This window comes from Pteronotus mesoamericanus, unplaced genomic scaffold (assembly GCF_021234165.1).
Source record: "Pteronotus mesoamericanus isolate MK-2021 breed Mesoamerican mustached bat unplaced genomic scaffold, CSHL_Meso_final contig_256, whole genome shotgun sequence".
NCBI classification, from domain to species: Eukaryota; Metazoa; Chordata; class Mammalia; order Chiroptera; family Mormoopidae; genus Pteronotus; species Pteronotus mesoamericanus.
In genome coordinates, this window is record NW_026555108.1 from 4324173 (window position 1) to 4343726 (window position 19554).

The window sequence follows — 19554 nt, forward strand, 5'->3', positions numbered from 1 at the left end:
TCTTCCCAGTAGCCTTGGAGGTATGCAGAGGAGGGATCATTACTCCCATTTTCCAGGTGAGGAGACTGAGGCTCACAGGTGACTGACTGCTCCAAGACACATGGCTTCAAGGGGGTGAAGTCTGCGCTCAAAGCCCACTGGATCGCAAGGCACCCAGCCCTGCTGGAGTCTCAACACCAGAAGACAGAGATGCTAGAGAAAGAAAGATGTCAGGGGATCCCAGACCCTCAAATATACTAGTTAGAGCACAAAGTGGTCTCATAAGATGGGCTTTTTATTTTGCTCATTATTTTTCCCAGTGCCAATGAGTGGCCATGTGTGAGGGAACCTGAAGGTCTGACACCTCTCCCCAGGCCCTTCCCTGCCCCTTGAGGCCATGTCCTCTGTAGCCCCAAGGAAAAGGCAGAGAAGAAACTGGAAGGAGGAGAGAAATGGAGGAGGAATTGGGATTCAGAAAACAGCCGAATGGACTGCCGCTCCCTCACATGGAGGACTGACCAGATCAGGAGCAGGAGCCCCATAGGCTGAGAGGCAGCTGGGGATGTCGGTCAAGCTATCACCAGCTTCTGAGTCTCTGAGAAGCCATACTGGGTCTTGTGCTGGTCAAACAGTTTCCGTAGAGCTTCCAAATAGAGCGTGTGGTACTTGTGCACCACTTCCTGGCTCGGATTCTCAATCTTGGGCATTGGCAGAGGCTCCCCGACTGCCAAGGAAGACACAGAAAGACGAGAGAAGCATCAGAACAGCTCACTCCTCAGAATGTTTCTCAACCCTCCAGCCCAGCTTACCGCCATCCTCACCGCCCTGACACCGCCATCCTGGGCAGCCTCCCCATGCCCTGACACAGCCAAAGCCGAGGCTCAACCTCAGAACTGGATCCGGGTCCTAGACGAGGCTGCCAGCAGAAGGGCCCACTCACCAACGGTGGTTACCGGCCGAGAATGTGGCAGGAAGCCCCAGGAGTTCTTAGTGAGGCCGCACCCATACGAAGCAGTAGGGTAAATGTGTGTTACTTTCCGGGACCACTCCTGGAAGCGGCTAACCAAGCCTCCGGGAGTGAAAATGTGCTGATTGTACAGATCTACCTCCCCAAAGGCGTAGGAAGGGATTACCGCCACCCTGTGGAGGGAAAGCATGTCTTTGGATGGCCAGAATGGTAGGGACCCTGCTCCAAGCCCCACGTGCTAAACCGCCAAGTGGTGCCTGGCTCTGCCTATAGACTCCATGGCCCCTATCTCAGCTGGGCCTAGTTCGGGACCATGTGTGAGGGCCCCATGGTCTACCCCAGGATTCCTGTGGGGGCCAAGGAAGCAAGTCCCCACCTTCCTGTGAACCCCACAGGTCTGAAACCCAGAAAGATAAGACTTAAGGAACACTTCAGTAATGCTTTCTTCCTTTGGACCCACACGGCAATTGTGGCGCCCTCTGAGATGGGGTTGCAGCCGGTCAGGTTTCACAGAGGGACGGGCTCAGAGGACATCAGGCTGCCGTGAGAGGCACCAGGCTCAGGACTGGCCCTCTAGCCTTTAAGCAGAAATGCCTCCAGGACCTGGCTTGGGCTCTATGATGCAGAAGGAGCTTCCCCTCCATTTAGATGTAATTTCCCCAACATTCCTTCAAAAGCCTGCTGGGCTTTTGGGACAGCTGTCCCTGGTTTGACCAGAACATCCCTTACCCGTGCTGGAGGGCCTTGCGTATGAACCCAGTCCGGTTCTTCAAGAACAGGGTAGTGGATCCCGGAAAGCTGTACTTGCACTCAGCCAGGCCACCGACTACCGTGACGAGCATGTTGCCCGTGCCCTTTTGGGTCAGCAGGTAGTCTATGGAGGCACTACTCACAGAGCATGATCCTGAGAGACAGAAAAAGTCAGGAGGTCATGGACTGTTTCCCAAACCTCCTAGCTTCCCTCTTGGCCTCTTCAGAGGAAGAGAGAGCTTCATCTCAGGCAGGCGAGCCTGGGGCAGCTTCTGAAGACCTGATGGGGGTCAGAGTTGGCCTTCCTCTCGCCCATTCCCCAAGCCCTCCTTCCTCAGGGAACCTTTTTGAAGGGTATTTATTTATTTATTAGAGAGAAGACAAGGAAGGGAGGAAAAGGAGAGGAACATCAGTGTGCACTTGCCTCTCCCATGCCCCCCACTGGGGACCTGGCCCACAACCCAGGCCTGTGCCCTGACTGGGCATCAAACCTGCGACCTTTTGGTTCACAGGCCAGTGCTCAGTGCACTCCAACACACCGGTCTGAGCAGGAGCTGGTTTTCTTTTGTGTTTATGTCCTAGGAGCCCACTCACCTACAGACATTATATAGTCTCTGATCACAGGCACCCAGAACATGATTCCCAGTGTGAGCACATAACAGGTGATGCCAGGAAAGATTTTGGAGAAGCCCACGCCCTCTGTGGCAAGGCTGCCGAAGACTGAATGGCACAGGAGCCCATGAGGGTGGTAGGCGAGGATGTAGTTGTGGTTGGGGGAGAGGTCATGAGTCTTCAAAAGCTGTGGAGGAAAGAGCTGTCAGGAGGGGAATGGCCAGGGAAGAGAAGAGAGCTCCTGGCCAGAGACCTGGAAGGGGAAGGGCTGCAGGCTGGGGTAACACAGCACGCCAGGGGTCACCATTCCCACGGGCCTCTGTGAGAACGCCGTCTCCCGACCCCTACCCCGGTCCACCCACTGGTACCGGAATTTGGGCCGGGCCTGGAGTCCAAGGGGGGTTGTGGGGCTGCTCACCCTGAGTGGGAAATAATCAGCGAATTCTTTCCACAGGTGACAGCGCCTCATCCAGAGAAACCGGCGGCCACCTAAAAGCAGCGCCCATACAGCCAAGCTGTGCCCACCCCCGCCATCTCCTTCAGAGACCAAGGTACTCTCACCACCTGCTGCCTCCTGGCCTCTTAAGTGACAACTGGAACAGATTATGGAAAGTCACAGCCATCTCAGGGCACCCTAGCTTTCTACTTGGGATCAGGGGGAGAAGGGCTTCCTTATAGTGAGGGGCTCCCTCCCTTTTAGGAGACAAATGAAATTCTTTATTGCAATTTTCTGCGCTAGCTGCCCTGCCCCTAACCCACTCCAGTTCTGACCTGGGCTTTGCAGCCCCTTGAAAGGAACCCTGCCCTTGGCTTCTATAGCCTAGGCAGGGACAGGCTGAGGCTGCTTGGAAACTGGCTAAAGCCCCTCGGGACCATAGGAAGAGGAAAGAACCCGTGTCCAGTGCCGGCATAGCCCCAGCAGGGCCCTTACCTCGCTCAGGGGTCTTCCAGTCAAAAGCCAGCCACATGAGCAACAGCACAGGAACAGGCCAGTACCGCGTGAACACCATCAGGTAGATGTTGACAAAGATTACGGCAAACGCTGAGGATGCCCAGCCCAGAGTTAACAGGCAGGTTGTGAACAGTCCCTCATACCTGCCCTCCCTGCGGGGCTCTGCGCACCCTGATCGCACACACCTTTGACCAGACTAGCACAGCACTTTCACTCCCGCACCCTGGCATGGCCTGTGCACCCACGTCCCCAGCCCCCACCTCTGGCCTCGGAAACCTGTTTTGGGTCTAGAAAGCACGGTGTTTCCTTCTCCGGCTGTGCTGCATGCCAAAAGCCTTCCACCACCACCCCACCCTTCCCAAGCCCCGCTCTGCAGTGCATTCAATGGCCAGGAGCCAGTGGTGGCACATGCTGACCTGGCCACCAGAGGCTGGGGTGCCTGGAAAGACAGAGCTGGGAACAGTTTTCCTCCAAGTACCACTTTCCTGCCCACCAGCCTGTGAAGCATCAGTTTGGGGGGATACCGGAGAAAGAGAAGACCCACCTTCAGCCCGGTTGGGAGCGCACACGATGGCAAACAACAAAGAAAGATGGATGCAAGCTGGGGTAGAATCAGGTTTGGGGGTGTGTTAAGCTCCCAAAAGATTAGAATGCTATACGTTAGAGCAGTTAGGACAGACTTCATGCAGACTCCTAGGGAGCCTCACTCAGAAATACTCCAGGGCTAGGTTTTGAAACAGCTGCCACTAAGACTGAGGAAAAACAAAGGAGTCAAAATAAAGGTGAGACAAAACAGAAGAGACTTCTAATGCAACATGACAGATTGAACACAAGTCTTTATCTTGACTCCTCGCTGGAGCCTCATGAAAATTACTACAGAAATGTTTAAAACATATAGGTCCACAAGAGAAAGAGAACTGGACAGATGCCTGCCAGTGGTGGCTTAAGGTATCAGCAAAACGTTTGCACCCTGAAAAGTGGACGGAGGAGGGAGTGACCAACTTAGTACAAAGCAGCCTGAAACCTTTGCAAAGGCAATGCCCACAAGAGCAAGCAAAGCTGCGTGCACTGGAAAACCTGGGAAAGACTCAGAATCGGGAGCCACCGGGTGCCCCAAAAAGCAGGCATGAGGCACAGGGCTTAATTGAAAGCCTATCACAGAAGCAGTTAGAACCCCAGGATCCCTCTGCCACACAACTGGACAATGGAAAGACTACTGTCTGCAAAACCGAACAAGAGAAACTGTAGGCTCAGAGACTTGCACCAGACACACTTAAGATATTGCATATGCAGCCCAATTCTTAATCAAATGAACACGGCTGGGACTACTGCGAGGCAAGCAAGGCACCCAAGGGTGCAACACTGAAGGGAGACATTCATTCTCAAGGTCAAGCAAGTATTGGCGATAGTCGCAGAGCCTGAGTCACCTGCCTGAACTGTGCGTCCATGGTGCCTCCAGACTGTGACAGGAGGAGGCTGGACCCCCACAGCCACGTCCCCAAGGCAATGAAGAGGGGCAGGAGGAGGGCGGGGCTTAGAGATTCCTGATGAGTTTGTACAAACTGAGAGAGGGACACGTCCATGTAAAATATGGAGTAGTCGTTACTAAAACAGCTCTGACAGATAGCTACAGAAATTTTAAATGAGGCAATTGTGAATTCCGGGGAGAGGAGGGGAAGAAGTTGCACAAGAAAGAGAAGTAATCTTAGTGCACTAAACAGCTCAATTGTGGATAATATGTCCTAGCCGGGCATTTAACTAAAACCTGTGCTATAACATCCTGGGGAGAATTTACTGACCGTGGATGTGGCTAAATTCTCGTCTTCATACTGGGAAGTCAAAGCATCTACAATTGTTCAATCAGAAAGTAGTCCGTGTTTAAGTTTTAAAGAGTAAAATGTATACATGTAAATTCCTGAGAAAAAGAGCTAACAAAGTTGAAAATGGCTGCCTCTGGGAAACAGATCTAAGGAAAGAGGAAAGCCCACAGTTTAGGCTTCTTATATATTCATTTTAAAACTATTTACCTTTTGTCCCGACTGGTGTGGCTCAGTGAGTTGGGCATCGCCCCCCAGACCAAAAGGTCACCGGTTCGATGCCCAGTCAGGGCACATGCCTGGGTTGCAGGCCAGGTCCCCAGTATGGGATGTATGAGAGGCAACCACACATAGATGTTTCTCTCCTTCCTGCCTCCCGTCCCCTCTCTCTAAAAATAAATAAATAAGATCTTTTTTAAAAACTATTTGACTTTTTCAAAAAATAAAGGGATGCATGGGTCTAGTCGAGAGGACACCACCCTATTTCCCTTAGGTTTTGTTTGCCCCCATACCGTGTTGGGGACATCTCGTGAGGGAGTATGACCTCAGACACAGTACCGTGCGATGAGATGAAATTAGAGATCTGCCACCTACCATGAGTACGATCACAGGCAAGTCACAGAATTTTGGTTTCCTCATGTGCCAACTGGGAATTACAAGACCAGTATCCCCCTTATCTTTCTCCCAGACTTACGGTCAGAGTCTTCACTTAAGGCCTCTACGGTCCAAATGGAGACAATTCCAGAGACCCCTGGGGGAAGGGCTGGCAAGGCTCCAAGGCACTATGGGCAGGCCCCACCTGCCCCGTGTGAGCTAGTGAGGGAGGGGCGAGCGCTGGAGACCCACACACGTGGGACCCAGGCCGACAGCGCTCTCGCCCACTCTGCACTGCCCTCTGTACATGTGAAGTGAAAACTCAAATAAAAAGTCCTCTGGGACAGTTCCTCCGCATACTCATCCCCCTTTCGGCTACTGTCCTTCTTTACCCTTCTCTGCTCCCCTGGCCCCTCTGCCAGCTCACACTGGGACGTGGACCTCAGTCTTGCCTCCTGCTTTTTTTCCATATCTTGTGTTGCATCAAGTCTTACTAACACTACTCCAGTTCACTGAATCTCTCCTCTTCTCTCCGTCCTGGTTACTACTGGTCTGGCCCAAATCACCACCACCTCTCACCTGGGTTATTGCAACAGCTTTCTCATGCCAGCACTTGGCTACACAGAGAGTCATTTCTCAAAAACATGAATCTGACGCTACTGCCCTGTGCCATACCTCATCACGGCTCTACTTTCCCATGAGTTACAATGCCTGTATGATCTGTATCCTGCCTGCTTCTCCAGTCTCCTCTTTGTCTCTCCGCTTCATTCATTCATTCACTCATTCCTTCAATATGCATGGACCATCAATTCTTTGCCTCTCATCCTCTCATTCCACTTAACCACTGGCAGCTCCCCAAATGCTTCATGGTCTCCCCTCACCCTAGCCTGTCAAGTGTTGCCCAGTCTCTGCCTTGAACACTCTTCCTTCTTCACTTATTTCTTATTTGTCCCTCAAGAGTAAACTCAAGCCCTGGCTAGTGTGGCTCAATGGGTTGAGCGCTGGCCTACAGACTGAAAGGTTGCTGGTTCGGGTCCCAGTCAGAGCACATGCCTGGGTTGTGGGCCAGGTCCCCAGCTGGGGGCGTGCAAGAGGCAGCCAATCACTGTTTCTCTTGCATATCATGTTTCTCTCCCTTTCTTTCTCCCTCCTTTCCCCTCTCTCTAAATAAATAAAATCTTTAATAATTAAAACAAGTGGGGAAAGTGAGTAGAAAGCCTTCACTGGTATGGCTCACTGGACTGAGTGCCAGCGTGCAAACCAATGGGTTGCCAGTTTTGATTCCCGGTCAGGGCACATGCCTTGGTTACGGGTCAGGTCCCAGTTGGAGATTGGCAGCATGCGAGAGGTGGCCAGTCGATGTTTCTCTCAAAAATTGATGTTCCTCTCCCTCTGTTTCTCCCTCCCTTCCCCTCTCTAAAAATAAATACAATCATTTTTTCAAAAGCTATAAAAGAAATTAACTCAAGCCCTGGTGTAGCTCACTTGGTTGGGCGTCATCTGCAAAGCAAAATGTCACTGGTTCCACAGGACACATGCCTGTGTTCCTGGTTTAGTCCTAGGTCAGGGCACATGAGAGGCAACTGATCAATGTTTCTCTCTCTCTTTCTTGCTACCTTCCTCCCTCTCTAAATCAATTAATAAAATATTTTAATTAAAAAAAAGAGGAAACCCAAGTTCAGTAGAGAAACAGGCAAAGGCCATGAATGGGCAGCTAAAAGAAAAGGCAATACTAATTGCTAAAAAATATATGAAAAGATGCTAAACCTGACTAATAATCAAGGAAGTACAAAGTAAGGCTACAACTCGTTTACCTATCGCTTTTGCTTGGAGGGGCATCTGAGTTTTCCATTCTTTTACCTCCCCTTGCTGTGTAAATCTCCAAAGCCACATTTACAGCATCACATTTATTGGGAACTCCATCAACCTGAACATCAAGGAGCAGAGATTCACACCAACCTGTGCCGGATGTTTAAACTGAACAAGAAGGAAACATGTGCTGGGTTAAGCCACAGAGATTTCAGGGTATACCTGTGACCTGTGATCACAGCCTGCCTAGTACCCTACACTATCTTAATTATTACACTTGAATATGCCCATTTTACAAATGAAGAAAATGGGACTCAGAAAGGATACGTAACTTGCTAATGTCCCACAGATAGTAAGTGGTACAGCTGGGATTTGAATGCAGGCAGTCTAGTTCCAGAGGTTTTTAAAAAGGTTTTATTTCTTTATTTTTAGAGAGAGGGGAAGGGAGGGAGGAGGATAGGAAGAGAAATATTGATCAGTTGCCTCTGATAGGCACCCCTAATGGGGACCTGGCCCACAACCCACATGCGCGCCCTGACCAGGAATCGAGCCAGCAACCTTTTGCTTCGCAGGGCAATGCCCAAGCCACTGAACTTACACCAGTGAAGGCCAGAGATTGTGTTTTTAACACCCATATTTTACTTCCCTTTGGCCATGGGGGGGTGTGTATCCATAATTTCTGGCTATACACACAAACACAGAGAAAAACACGGTTAACAATGGTTACCTCTGAAGAGCGAGATTAGGGACTGGACTGCGGAGGGACACACACAGGCCTAGAGGCTCCAACTCCCTCCCTGCCACGGGGCCGGGCCCAGGTGGCCTTCCGTAACCAGTCATGCTTCCCCCAGTCCAGTGTCAGCTCCTGGGCCTTGGGTACTCGGCTCTCCTATGAGAACACAGTGGCAGCGACGGGGGAGGGGACAAGGTGGTAACGAGCCCCGTCTGTGGGAACACGATGAGAACTCAAGAAAGATGAACCGAACTCTAACCCTAAAGCTTCCAGGTCAGAGCAGGACCGTCAGGCAGGAAGTGGATGCAAGTGCCACAAGGACATGGACCGTTGTTCCTGAGGAGCCTGGAACCAAGGCCAAAGAAGAATGCGGCCTTGCAGACCAAGCGGAAGCAGCCGCAGCCCAGACGGGGCGGCTGCTCCTCCCAAAGAACAGTAGCACCGACCCCCAAAACCATGGTCCACTTGAAAAAGCTGATGGTGCAGTCCACCTAAGAGACAGTTCTGGCAGACTCCCCTCGGATTTTTTTGAGCACCAGTAACTAGAGGGATGAGAGTGAGAACAGCCACCACTCTGCCCAGACAGGGGGCTGCGCCCTTGCTGACAGTGCCCCCAAAGGCCTGGGCCACGTGGAGGGAGAGAGTGCAGCAGCCCAGCTGGGGTCCTCATTCTCAGTAAGAGGCCATTCTGAGCAGGAGCGTTTATGGATGCAGAAGCCCTGGCCTCCCCCACCTTCGTCTCTGACCTAGCTCATCTACTGCAGAGACATGCCCGCACCCAACCTCCTAATGGGCAGTCAGTGAGGAGATGCAAGAGGTAAGGAGAGAATCCCAGAGGCAAGAACCAGGCCCTTGTCTGGGCTCAAGTCCCAAGCCAGCTCCTCCACTCCCTAGCTATGCGGTCCTGACCAGACCTTGGACGCTACATGAACCTCCACTGCCTCAGCTGCGCGGTGAAGATTATTAAAAACAGCCCTGGCTAGTGTGGCTCAGTGGACTGAGCACCGGACTGCAAAGCAAGGGATCATGGGTTCAATTCCCAGTCAGGACACACACCTGGGTTGCAGGCCAGGTCCCCACTGGGGGCCGCGTGCGAAGCAACCACATATGGATGTTTCTCTGCCTCTTTCTCCCTCCCTTCCCTTCTCTCTAAAAAGAAATAAATAAAATATTTTAAAAAAGATTATTAGAAACATCAGGTGCTCAGAACAGTGGCTGCATAAACAAGAGGTGCAATAAATGTTAGCTAATATTGTGTGTGGTAGCTATCATTTTGAGTGCAGAACTGCTCGGAGGTATTATTATACAGAACAATAGCTTCTACCCCATAGAGCTGGCATGAGGCTACAGTGAAATAATACATGTAAACATACCTGGAACAGAGTAGGTACCTAACACATGAAGTTCTCGCTCCCAAGTCTCTTCCAGTTCTACTCGCCTGTGATTCCTAGATTAACACTACTCTTTTCAGCATCAGGGGGGCAGAGACGTTCCTGGTGCCCACCCCAGGCGGGCCCCCGAGTCCCCAGTGCCTGTCCTCTCGCCCCTTCTCCCTAGTGCTCCCTAGTGCAAGCCAGGGCTCGCAGAGCCTGCGTGCATGCTTCCTGCCCAGATATCTTACCACATCATTGAGCTCATGCTCCTGCCCACAGCTGGTACTCGCTTAAAGCATCTGACCAATGAGAATGTTGTGCAGGCCCCCCTCCCACAGGGCTGGTTTGCTTCAGCACCTAGAACGCAGCGGCCAGCACATCGCTAACTTGTATAAGGGGTTCGTGGTGGGGGTAGTGGACGGATAGATGGATGAAGGCTTGCACGCCAGAGGTTTTCACAGCCTCCCTGTCGCTAGGAGAACTGTCTGCCGCCGATGGTCTGCTCCAGCTCTGCAGGGTGCAGCTAAGCCATCTCGGCTGGCCTCGGTGAACTGCTGCCCACTGTCCCCAAACATGCCCTCCACGCCCCAGTGGAGACCCAGAAAATTTCAACATACACATCTACAGCAAGACTCTCTCACACACGTGCGCGCGCACACACCGCTGCATGGGCTCACACCCATATGTACACCCCCCGCCCCATGTACACCCATGAGTACCATGCCCAGCTATGTCAGGCTACAGGCCAGGGGGACCGACCATCCTGATGTCGCTGGGGACCATCGAGGTTTTAGCATCAGAAGTCCTGCTAAACCCTAAAGCCTCTCGGTCCCAGGCAAACCCGAATAGTTGGTGACCCCACCGAGGGCTTAAGACTTACAAACAATGAAGACAAAGAAGAACCAATGGACAACAGCAAAGACCTCCATGGCAGTCTTGAAGTCCTTCTTAGAGGGCAAGAACATTGTGCCTAGGGTCCCAGTGGCTCCAGGTCCGTACCGTTTGGCAGCCCAATGTTGAATGCTTAGGGTCCTGTGCAGTTTTCTAGCCAGCACCCCGCCCCCAGTCTCCATGCCCTTATCCCCACATCCCCACCCTTCCACAGGATCTTGCAACTCTGCTGTTTCTATTTGTCAAGCCCCTTTCAGCTGTCTCGCCAACTGCACTTTCACCTTCTTGTGCAAGACCCAGGATGAGGTGATAACAGTGCCATGCACACCTCCGCAGCAGAGGAGCGTGGGTTCAGCTGTGGTGGGGAAGTAAGGGGGTTGGGGCTGCTGAGGGACCTTCCAGAGCCAGTGTGGACTGCGGGGGGGGGGGGGGGGGGGGGGGGCGGGGCACAGGGAGGAGGGCAGGACACGCACTTCTTTCTGAGGCCTGTTAGTTAGGACCCCAAGATGTGAGCAGTTCTGAATGTTTTTTTCTTGCCAAATGTTAAAATGTAGCAGAGTATTTTGCAGCTGAAGCTGTAAACAAGATGAGCTGACAGGAACTCAACCCATGAAAGTAGCCAATGGCAAAGAACACTAAGCCTCCCCTAAGCTTCCCTGAAGCAGAGGCAGATCCTTAGATACACATCCCTCTCCTTTGCTGGCTGCAAGAAAACAAAACTACCTTTTCAATAGAGAGCACCCCCTGAACCCCTTGAGTTCGGTAGCACAGCTACCCACGGTCTCTCAGGGACAATGTGATCAGAGAAGAAGGGAGAGAGGTTACAGCCCAGGTCTAGAAATGCTTCTGGCTTTTTGGTCAGTCCAGAGCTCACTGCTTGCCATGCACAGACATCACATAAAGTCTGTAAGCATGTAGTAGGTGCCAAATAAGTTTTTATTGAATGAATAAACAAATGTGAGTACTTATCAAATTATTCTGTGTACATACAATTCTATAACAGGTCAAACTAATCTACAATTTTAAAAAATGTCAGTGCACTAGTGGCCTCTGCTAGGGGACTGACAAGGAAGGGACACACTGGGAATTTTGAGGGTGACAACGACGTTCTCTGTCCTGACAGAGCTTTGAGCTACACGGGTGAAATATTCATTTGTCAAAACTCAAGCAAATGTACACTGAAGGTTTGCGCATTTCTCAGCATGTACATTCTATGTAAAAAGTAAACAAAACTTGAACTCAATGCTGAAGTGTTAGGGGGTAAAGAATAGTAATGGCTTAAGTTCTCTCTGAAATGCATATTATTGATGGACGGATCGAGTGGCTTGCTGATGAGCAGATGTGCCATGAGTCCACGTAACAAAATATCTGTACAATCAAGGTGGTGGGCATTCACTGCACAATTCTTTCAACTGTTCTGTAGGCTTGAAATTTTTTGTAATACGGTTTTGAAAAAAAAATAGGTCCCTCAGGGTCAGAGTAAAATTACTTTTAAAAATGTGGTTTCTCTATGCACATATATGTGCACATGTGGCCTTTGTGTGCATATATATGTACAAAGGAAAGGATGTGTCCAGTTGTCTGTGCTAATAGCCCTGTCTGGCGTGGTTCACTGGATTGAGTGTCATCTAGCAGAGTGAAATGTCACTGGTTCCATTCCCAGTTGGGATACATGCCTGGGTTGCAGGCCAGGTCCCTGGTAGGGGTGTGTGAGAGGCAACTGATCTATGTACCTCTCCTGTTTCTCCCGTCCACTCTCCCTAAAAATAAAAACAAATAAATATAATCCTTATAAAAAGGAGAAGCAGGGAAGGAGGAGACTTCTGAGGGATTATCACAGTAAAATACATGAGAGATGATGGCAGCTCAGGTCAGATTGTTGTTGGTGAGGATGGAGGCAGGTGGGCAGATTCCAGAAGCCTCCTCTGAAGCAGAGGCCCCACCCTCGTGACCTCTACAGGGGAGCCCTGTTAGCAAACAACTCAAGGGGTTCCCTGCTTGGGGTGCTCTATTCCAAAGAAGATGTGGTTGTCAAGAAGTAATTTTATTTATTTGCAACAAGTAAAGGAGAAGGGGATTCACACCCAAAGCTCTGCCTCCCTGCAGAGAGGCTTACCCACTGCTCACAAACACTATTTGGTTATTTACATGTTGATTTCTTCTTTGCACTTGGCTACTACTTATCATCCAGTTGAGTTCCTTTCTGTTCAGCCCGTTCATAGCTCCATCTGCAAAACACTGCTAGGTAGCAAGAAATAACATTTCGAACTGCCCAGACCTTGAGGCCCTTGTGCTATCTAACACACCCACCACAGGTCCTGCCCTGGCCTGGGTACCTTCCTTGCATTCAGCCTGGTCGCATCCTGCCCTGCAGGAAGTATGTGGAGTGTTGGGCACGGCTCACTTGCTAGGACGAAATGGAGGTTCTGTGAAGGAGCTGGCGGGAGGTGAGGCTCAAAATGGCTGCCGAGCTAATCTCCGAAAGAGCCTGGACACCAGAACAACAGGTGTGGGCTCGACCCAGTAGGCACCAAAGAAAGTGAGATCAGCTTCTGAACAGGGATGGTGGCTTCTGCCAAATGTCACATGAGGATGACTTTTCAGGCACTGGGTGACTCTCAGGGTCCAGGGGCCCAGCTGCCGCCATGATGGACACACAGGCTTACCCTGGTCTCCTCTCTAATACCTATTGACAACCAGCTCCACTTCCACACAAAGTAAGTGGATGGGCGTAGGGACTTGCCCCAGCACAGAAAAGCCCACAGGCCCAGCTGCCTCTCTCCACTGGACGGACCTAGCTGAGGCGGGACAAGGTAGCCCACTCCTCAACCAGGCTTCTGTTGGGGAAACTTCCTGAGACGATCCACTGTTGGAAAACACTGCTCCAGTCCTGGCTGGTGTGACTCAATGCACTGAGTGCCAGCCTGAGAACCAGAAGGTCATTGGTTCAATTCCCAGTCACAGCACAGGCCTGGGTTGAGGGCCAGGTCCCTGCTTGGGGGTGTGCGAGGGCAGCCAATTGATGTCTCTCTCTTTTTCCCTCCCTTCCTCTCTTTCTGACAATAAAGAAGTAAGATCTTTTAAAAAAGGAAAAGAAAACACTGTTCAGAAAACACTGAACACAGGTGAATGGCAAGGGACAGAGAAGGGGCACAGGAAACAGTCCAGCCTGGCTATCTGGTGTGGAGGTGAGCGGGGAACGGAGTCAGAGCCCACATTTTGACCCGGTCCCTGGGTGGGTCATGAGGATGGGGACCATGGGAGGAGGAGCACCCTTTGCGAGAGGGGCCTGCGCAAGAGGAGCAGGCCCCGGGGTGGCTGGTACTCCTGGCCGCCGCTTGCTGAAGTGTGTTGTGCTGACTGACCTTGCAGAGACGTGCTCCACGTGCTACAGTGGGGCCGGAGCAGGGGCCTCTGCACTTGCCAGCTCCCACTTAAAGCAGAGCACCAGCTCTCTTCTAATCTGCTTCCAATTGGAATTCCACGACAGATTGTCTTTGAGACAGGGGCTGCGGTGGGGGACGGAAGGTTCTGCACTTCCCCGCCAAGGACAAGCCGCCGCGGTGGGCTCTGGGCCAAGGGCATGGGGCCCAGGGACATTTCCAGGGGCCAGCGCCAAGGCAAGCCATGGGGCCTGTGGCCAGGCTGAATAGAGAGGGAGAGATGCTGCTGAAGAGACAGAGCCAGACTGAGGGGGGCGCGTGTGGACAGGCCCTCCACCAGGCCACCCGCACCCTGAGGCGGTTCTCATTCCCAGCGGCCCCTGGCTGAGGATGTGGATTGTTATTCCTGCTTTTTCATCTGTTTACCAACTCTGACATCTCCCCCCACCCCCGGCCTGCCACCCCCACCCTGCTCTGGGAGCTCACAGGAGCAGAAGCTGAGTGAGTCTGGGTTTCAGTGTCCTCAATGGCCCAGTCCATAACACAGGGCCCACACAGGAGGCGCCCACTGACAGTTATTTTCAAAATACCTGGGTGGGTTGGAGGCCTGACCTGGTGACTATCACAGGACAAATTTCTGGGACTTGGTTTCCTGAGCACATAGAAGAATAAGTATCGCGTTCTCAGACTTGGGAAAATCCAACCAAGTGTAAGATGGCCAATCAGTTTATAAACTTGGAACCGGTACCCACATGTAAGCCTCTGCTGACACTATCATTAAGAGCAGGGGTGAGGAGAGGAGGGCAGGGCACTGAGGAAAGAAAGCCCAGAGTTCAGCTGGCTCTGCCCTGATGAGATGGGTTTCCCTCCAAAGAGTGTTACCTTGGAGACAAGGGTGTCAAAAGAGCAGAATCAATGACAGCCAGAGCATGTGGAACACTCTACAATATCTGACTTCCCATCCGCACAGAGGCGGCTCCGTGAGCGGCTGATGCATGTGTGTGCAGCCCGCCATCCTCACATCAAGCAGGGAAATGGTCAAGGCTGTTGGGGGGGCTTCCCAGTCTTCAGTCTCATCCCTGTCCATCATCTCCCCACCTCATCCTCGCAAAGCCCTGCAGATCCGGAGGCTCCAACACTGACAAGAGTGGAAAGGCTCTCAGAGGTTTCCGGCTCCAAGCTACCCAGGGAGCGCTCCTTTGTGGTCTTCACCAAGCCCCCGCCATTGCGACCCTTCTCCTTGCTCTCGGGGCCAAGCCCACTCCCCACTGGTCCTCCTCCAGGACCCCGGAAATGGACACAAAAACAAAGTTAGCCCTTCCCTTACCTAGCAGTTTTTACTGTACCCAGGCAGGGTTACCAAATAAAACCCAAGACACCAGTTACATTTGATTTTCACATGAACAACCAATAATGTTTTAGTATAAGTATGTCTCAAATATCACGTAGGATATACTTATACTAAAACATTATTTGTCATTCAGCCCTGGCTGGTGTGGCTCAGTGGACTGAACGCCGGCCTGTGAACCAAAGGGTCGCCAGTTCCATTCCTGGTGAGGGCACACGCCTGGGTTGGGGGCCAGGTCCCCAGTACAGGGCACGTGAGAACCAACCACACATCAATGTTTCTCTCCCTCCCTTTTTCCTTTCCTTCCCCTCTCTAAAAATAAATAAATACAATCTTTAAAATATAAATAAATAAAACCTTATTTGTTGTTCATTCGAAGGTCAAATAATGTGGTCGTGGGCCTTTATGTGCTCAATCCGGCAACCCTAAGGCCCGGGATCACGCAGCCAGCAGCTGGCACAGCGTGGCCACCCAAGCCAGGCCTCAGTTATCACATCCCGACAGCAGAGTGCCCTCAGCGGCTCAGGAGGTATGAGTGTCACCTTCAGGTTCTCAGCTGTCCCAGAGATCAGGCTGGCCGCGATGCTCTGCATTTAATGATTGAGTCACATTCTCTCAGGAGTGTCCACACTGTGCTAGGGGTCTTCCCTCATGCCGCACACTCACCCCCACCCCATCCACCCCTTCTGCCAGCTGGGTAGGGCATTAAGGCCTTCGGGCCCCAGTGCCCGTTTTCCCTTTCTCTCATCGGCAAACTGAGAATGACGAGGGGATGGGGGCCTGACCAAGAAGCCCAAACAGAAGGTATGTGGGGCACAGGAAAGGCCAAGACTGACTGGGCTCGAAGTCGCCAGGGCACGCCCCAAATGCCTCGAAGGCTTGGACACAGATGCTCTGCTCTGCCCTGCTGAGCAATGAGTGACTTTCTTGTTTCCAAAGGACCCCTAGGCCCTGGCTGGTGTGGCTCAGTGGACTGAGCGCCAGCCTGTGAACCAAAGGGTTGCCAGTTAAATCGCCAGACAGGGCATGTGCCTGGGTTGCGGGCCAGGTCCTCAGTGTGGGGTGCGCGAGGGGCAACCACATACTGATGTTTCCCTGTCTCTCTTTCTCCCTCCTTTCTCCTCCCCTCTCTAAAAATAAAAAATATATAATCGTGTAGAAAAAGGGCCCCCAGGATTTGGGGGCCTCAGATGGCCGTTTCTCCCAGAAGATACCACCCCCACCTCTAACATCCTACCACTAGTATGAGGTCTCAAACTTTCCCGTGTGTACACTGTTCCAAAGCTCAGCTTCCGTTTCACAGGGCATTCTGTAGTTACTTGTTTTTCCAAAAAAAGTATTTGTTTGTTTGTTTTGGGGGACAGGGGGAGAACTATTGATTTGTTGTCCCACTAATGTAAGCATTCATTGGTTAATTCTTGTATGTGCCCTGCTGGGGACCGAACCTGTATGCCATTCATTGGCATAGCAGGGCAATGCTGTAACAAACTGAGCTACCCAGCCAGGGCCATTACTTGTTTTCTTTCTTTTTTTTTTCTCTTTCCGCCTTCCCTTGTTTGGCTGTAAGCTCCCTGAAGTTAGGGATCTTTGTTTATTTTATTCACTGTTTATTTTATCCACAGTGCTTAGAATACTGCCTGGCAAATAGTAGGACTGATAAATGGAGGCTGGTTGGCTGGCTGGATGAATGAATGAATGAGCGAGCAAAACAGGTCAGGGGCAGGAGTAAGGTTAGGAACAAGGTTGCGGTCGGTACAGAAGGTAAGCGTGAACAGAGCATGAAACTCTTGTCATCTTAGACCCCTAAGGGACAGGTGGGAGGGTAAGGAAAGAGTGAATCCTCAGTGATGCACTCAAAACCACTCCGCGATGTGCTTCCCTGTTGCCTGGTCTCCTGCGCCTTTGTGGCCCAACATCTCTAGCCCCCGTGATACAATCCCTCATCAGCCAGCCCAGGAGCCACTAGCTCTGCATGGTGAGATGATGTCCTCACACACTCTCTCATTACACCAAAATACTACGTGTGCTACTGTGTGTAATAAGGTGGACTTGAACACTAGTGGGCTTGTGTCTGACAATTCCTTAAGAGCCCTTGAGTTCATTGAGAAGTGCCCTCTGATGTGAGCCCAGTCCAGACAGATACTTAGGGGCCATGAAACTCCAAACTAATGCGGATGCTGATTACCATGGAAACTGCTGTTTCTGGTGGCCTCTGAAGAGGAGGAGGAGTGGAGGCGGTGAAGTGGAAAGGGGCGACGTGGAGGGTTGGAATGGGAGCAGGAGGTGGGAGGCAAGGCCCTGGGTGTGGCAAAGGGAAGCACCTGCCTTTTATTCCTGTCTTCTGTGGTGCCAGGCCCTGAGCTCCGGGCTTGACAAGCATTTGATCATCATGGCCCCCTGCACCCTAGACATTCATTCTCTTGCCTCTCCCTCCTCCATGACCAACAAAGCACACGCTGTTACAATCCACAAGACAGCCTATCACCATTCCCGGCGCTTCTTATTGGAGAAAGGCACCCTGAACTCCCAGCCATTGATCCTTTTGCTCGAAGCTGAGTTGTGAGAAAAGATGTTCCTGAAGAACTGCCTGAAAAGCAGGCAGCTCGTCCACCACCGGGCATGCGCAGTTATGCGAGGCAGGGAGTGTTACCCAGAAGGTGGATCACAATCCCCAGACGGGAGAGTGCGCCTTGGGGAAGGGTGGCAGGCAGAGAGGGAGTGGAGGTAGATGGAGTGGCAGGCTTGTGGGCAGAGCTGAAAAAGGCACACTGGATAGCACAATGACTATGGGTCACTTAGCACAACCTACTAACAGTAAAGCTCAACATTTGCCAAGCTGGTTTTTCTGCACCTCAGGCCATGGAAACAAAACACATGCAATGGGGCGTGATGTTCAAAGGGACCTGTCAGCCTTTCTACAAAATCGGAAAAAAACACTCTTGATTGCAGCAAGCAAGCAGACTCTGTGTGACCATTACTATCACGCTATCCAAGTCCAAAAGGTGTCTCTTTCAGGACCAGCATAATGGTTTTCTAAAATTATCATTGCATCTATTCACTTTAATCCACGGTAGTTAACTTCTTTGAAAGATACAAATGACAGTAAGGGAGAGGGGGAGTGTGAAATATTTCTGCTAATTGAAAATAAGATGAGGGAAGATGTGGTTTGCCCTATCCCTCTTGCTAGTATAACTAAAACTCCCGAATGTTACACATGAAACAAACCTAGGAAGACTCTGAAGGAAGGAAGAAGGCAGGCCACCTAGGTCATCAGGGTGGGAGGAATGACAAGAATTTTCTTTCTGTGTCACAGATCCCAGACTTGGAGCTGAAGAAGTCAGCAACCAGGACACACCAGCGGGCACTGACTAAGAGAGTCCCAACCAAAGCCTGTTCTCTCTGGCTAAACAACTAGGAAAAGAGCAACCTAGCAAGGCAGAAAATCTTTACCTAATTACCGCTCTACTGCAGCCTAAACCAGAGAACAAACTAGGGCGCTGCCCCGACCCGTTAGCAAAGGCTAAGGGGGGACCTTAGACTTCCACCCTCACGGGGCTGTAACAACACGCCCCAGCACCTCACCCCTCCCCCTTCGCTGCTGGCATGGCGTTAGAGAGAGCAAACTACAGAGAAGGGGCTTTTATCCCCACTGTCAGGTAACGAAACCCACCGGAACTCCATGTCAAGACAGACACTGCGGGGAGCCTAAAATGCCACCCCCACGTGGCAGTAGTGGGGTTGCCCCCCTCTCTCTCGCCCTAAGTTGTTATCTGGGAAGACCTAGTAAAGAGCCAGGACTTGCACTACCGCCCAAACGGAAAGGGGCCAAACTCCCATCCCACTGCCGAGTGCGAGGTCTCCACTCTGCCCAGCAGAGACAAGGAAGGGGCACCCCTTTCGATCAGCGGAGGCCAGGTGGGGGACCTGAACTTGGACCTCGGGTAGTAATAACGTGATACCCTTCTTCGTAGCTGGTGGCTGCGGTCAGAGGAGGTTAAAATAAAATAGGTGCTTGAAATGAGATTCAGACTCTTGTGACGTCATACTCCAAAATGCCTGGGTTTTGATCAAATAGAACTCAAGAACCAGGAAGATCTCAAACTGAAGGAAAAATGAGAGAGAGAGAGAGAGAGAGAGAGAGAGAGAGAGAGAGAGAGAGAAAGAGAGAGAGAGAGAGAGAGAGAGAATGTCCAAACCAAGATGACAGAGATGTTAGAATTGTCTTACAAAGATTTTTTTAAGGGGACCATCATAAAAATGCTTCAACAAGCAACAAACATGATTGAAACAAATGAAAAAAAAATAGAGATTTTCAGCAAAGAATTAGAAAGAGAAAACTAGAAAAG

The 19554-nt window shown here is 51.3% G+C and overlaps 1 protein-coding gene across 1 annotated transcript; it reads right to left on the bottom strand.

Annotated features, from left to right (window-relative positions):
• Nucleotides 1-548: 548 nt before the first annotated feature.
• Nucleotides 549-10551, bottom strand: AWAT2 (acyl-CoA wax alcohol acyltransferase 2). The gene is made up of 7 exons (XM_054574231.1): nt 10467-10551; nt 3240-3350; nt 2727-2797; nt 2291-2495; nt 1676-1850; nt 920-1119; nt 549-703 (listed from the first exon to the last, which is right to left on the bottom strand). Exons 1-7 carry the CDS (start codon nt 10549-10551, stop codon nt 549-551), a joined length of 1002 nt encoding a protein of 333 aa, XP_054430206.1.
• Nucleotides 10552-19554: the final 9003 nt, after the last annotated feature.

Excerpts from the sequence above, each read along its gene's own strand:
- AWAT2 (XM_054574231.1), bottom strand. The coding sequence starts at position 10,551 with ATGTTCTTGCCCTCTAAGAAGGACTTCAAGACTGCCATGGAGGTCTTT. Across the intron at positions 2,496-2,726 it reads CTGATTATTTCCCACTCAGG|CTTTTGAAGACTCATGACCT; the intron begins GTGAGCAGCCCC and ends TTTCCTCCACAG. Across the intron at positions 1,120-1,675 it reads CGCAAGGCCCTCCAGCACGG|GGTGGCGGTAATCCCTTCCT; the intron begins GTAAGGGATGTT and ends TTCCCTCCACAG.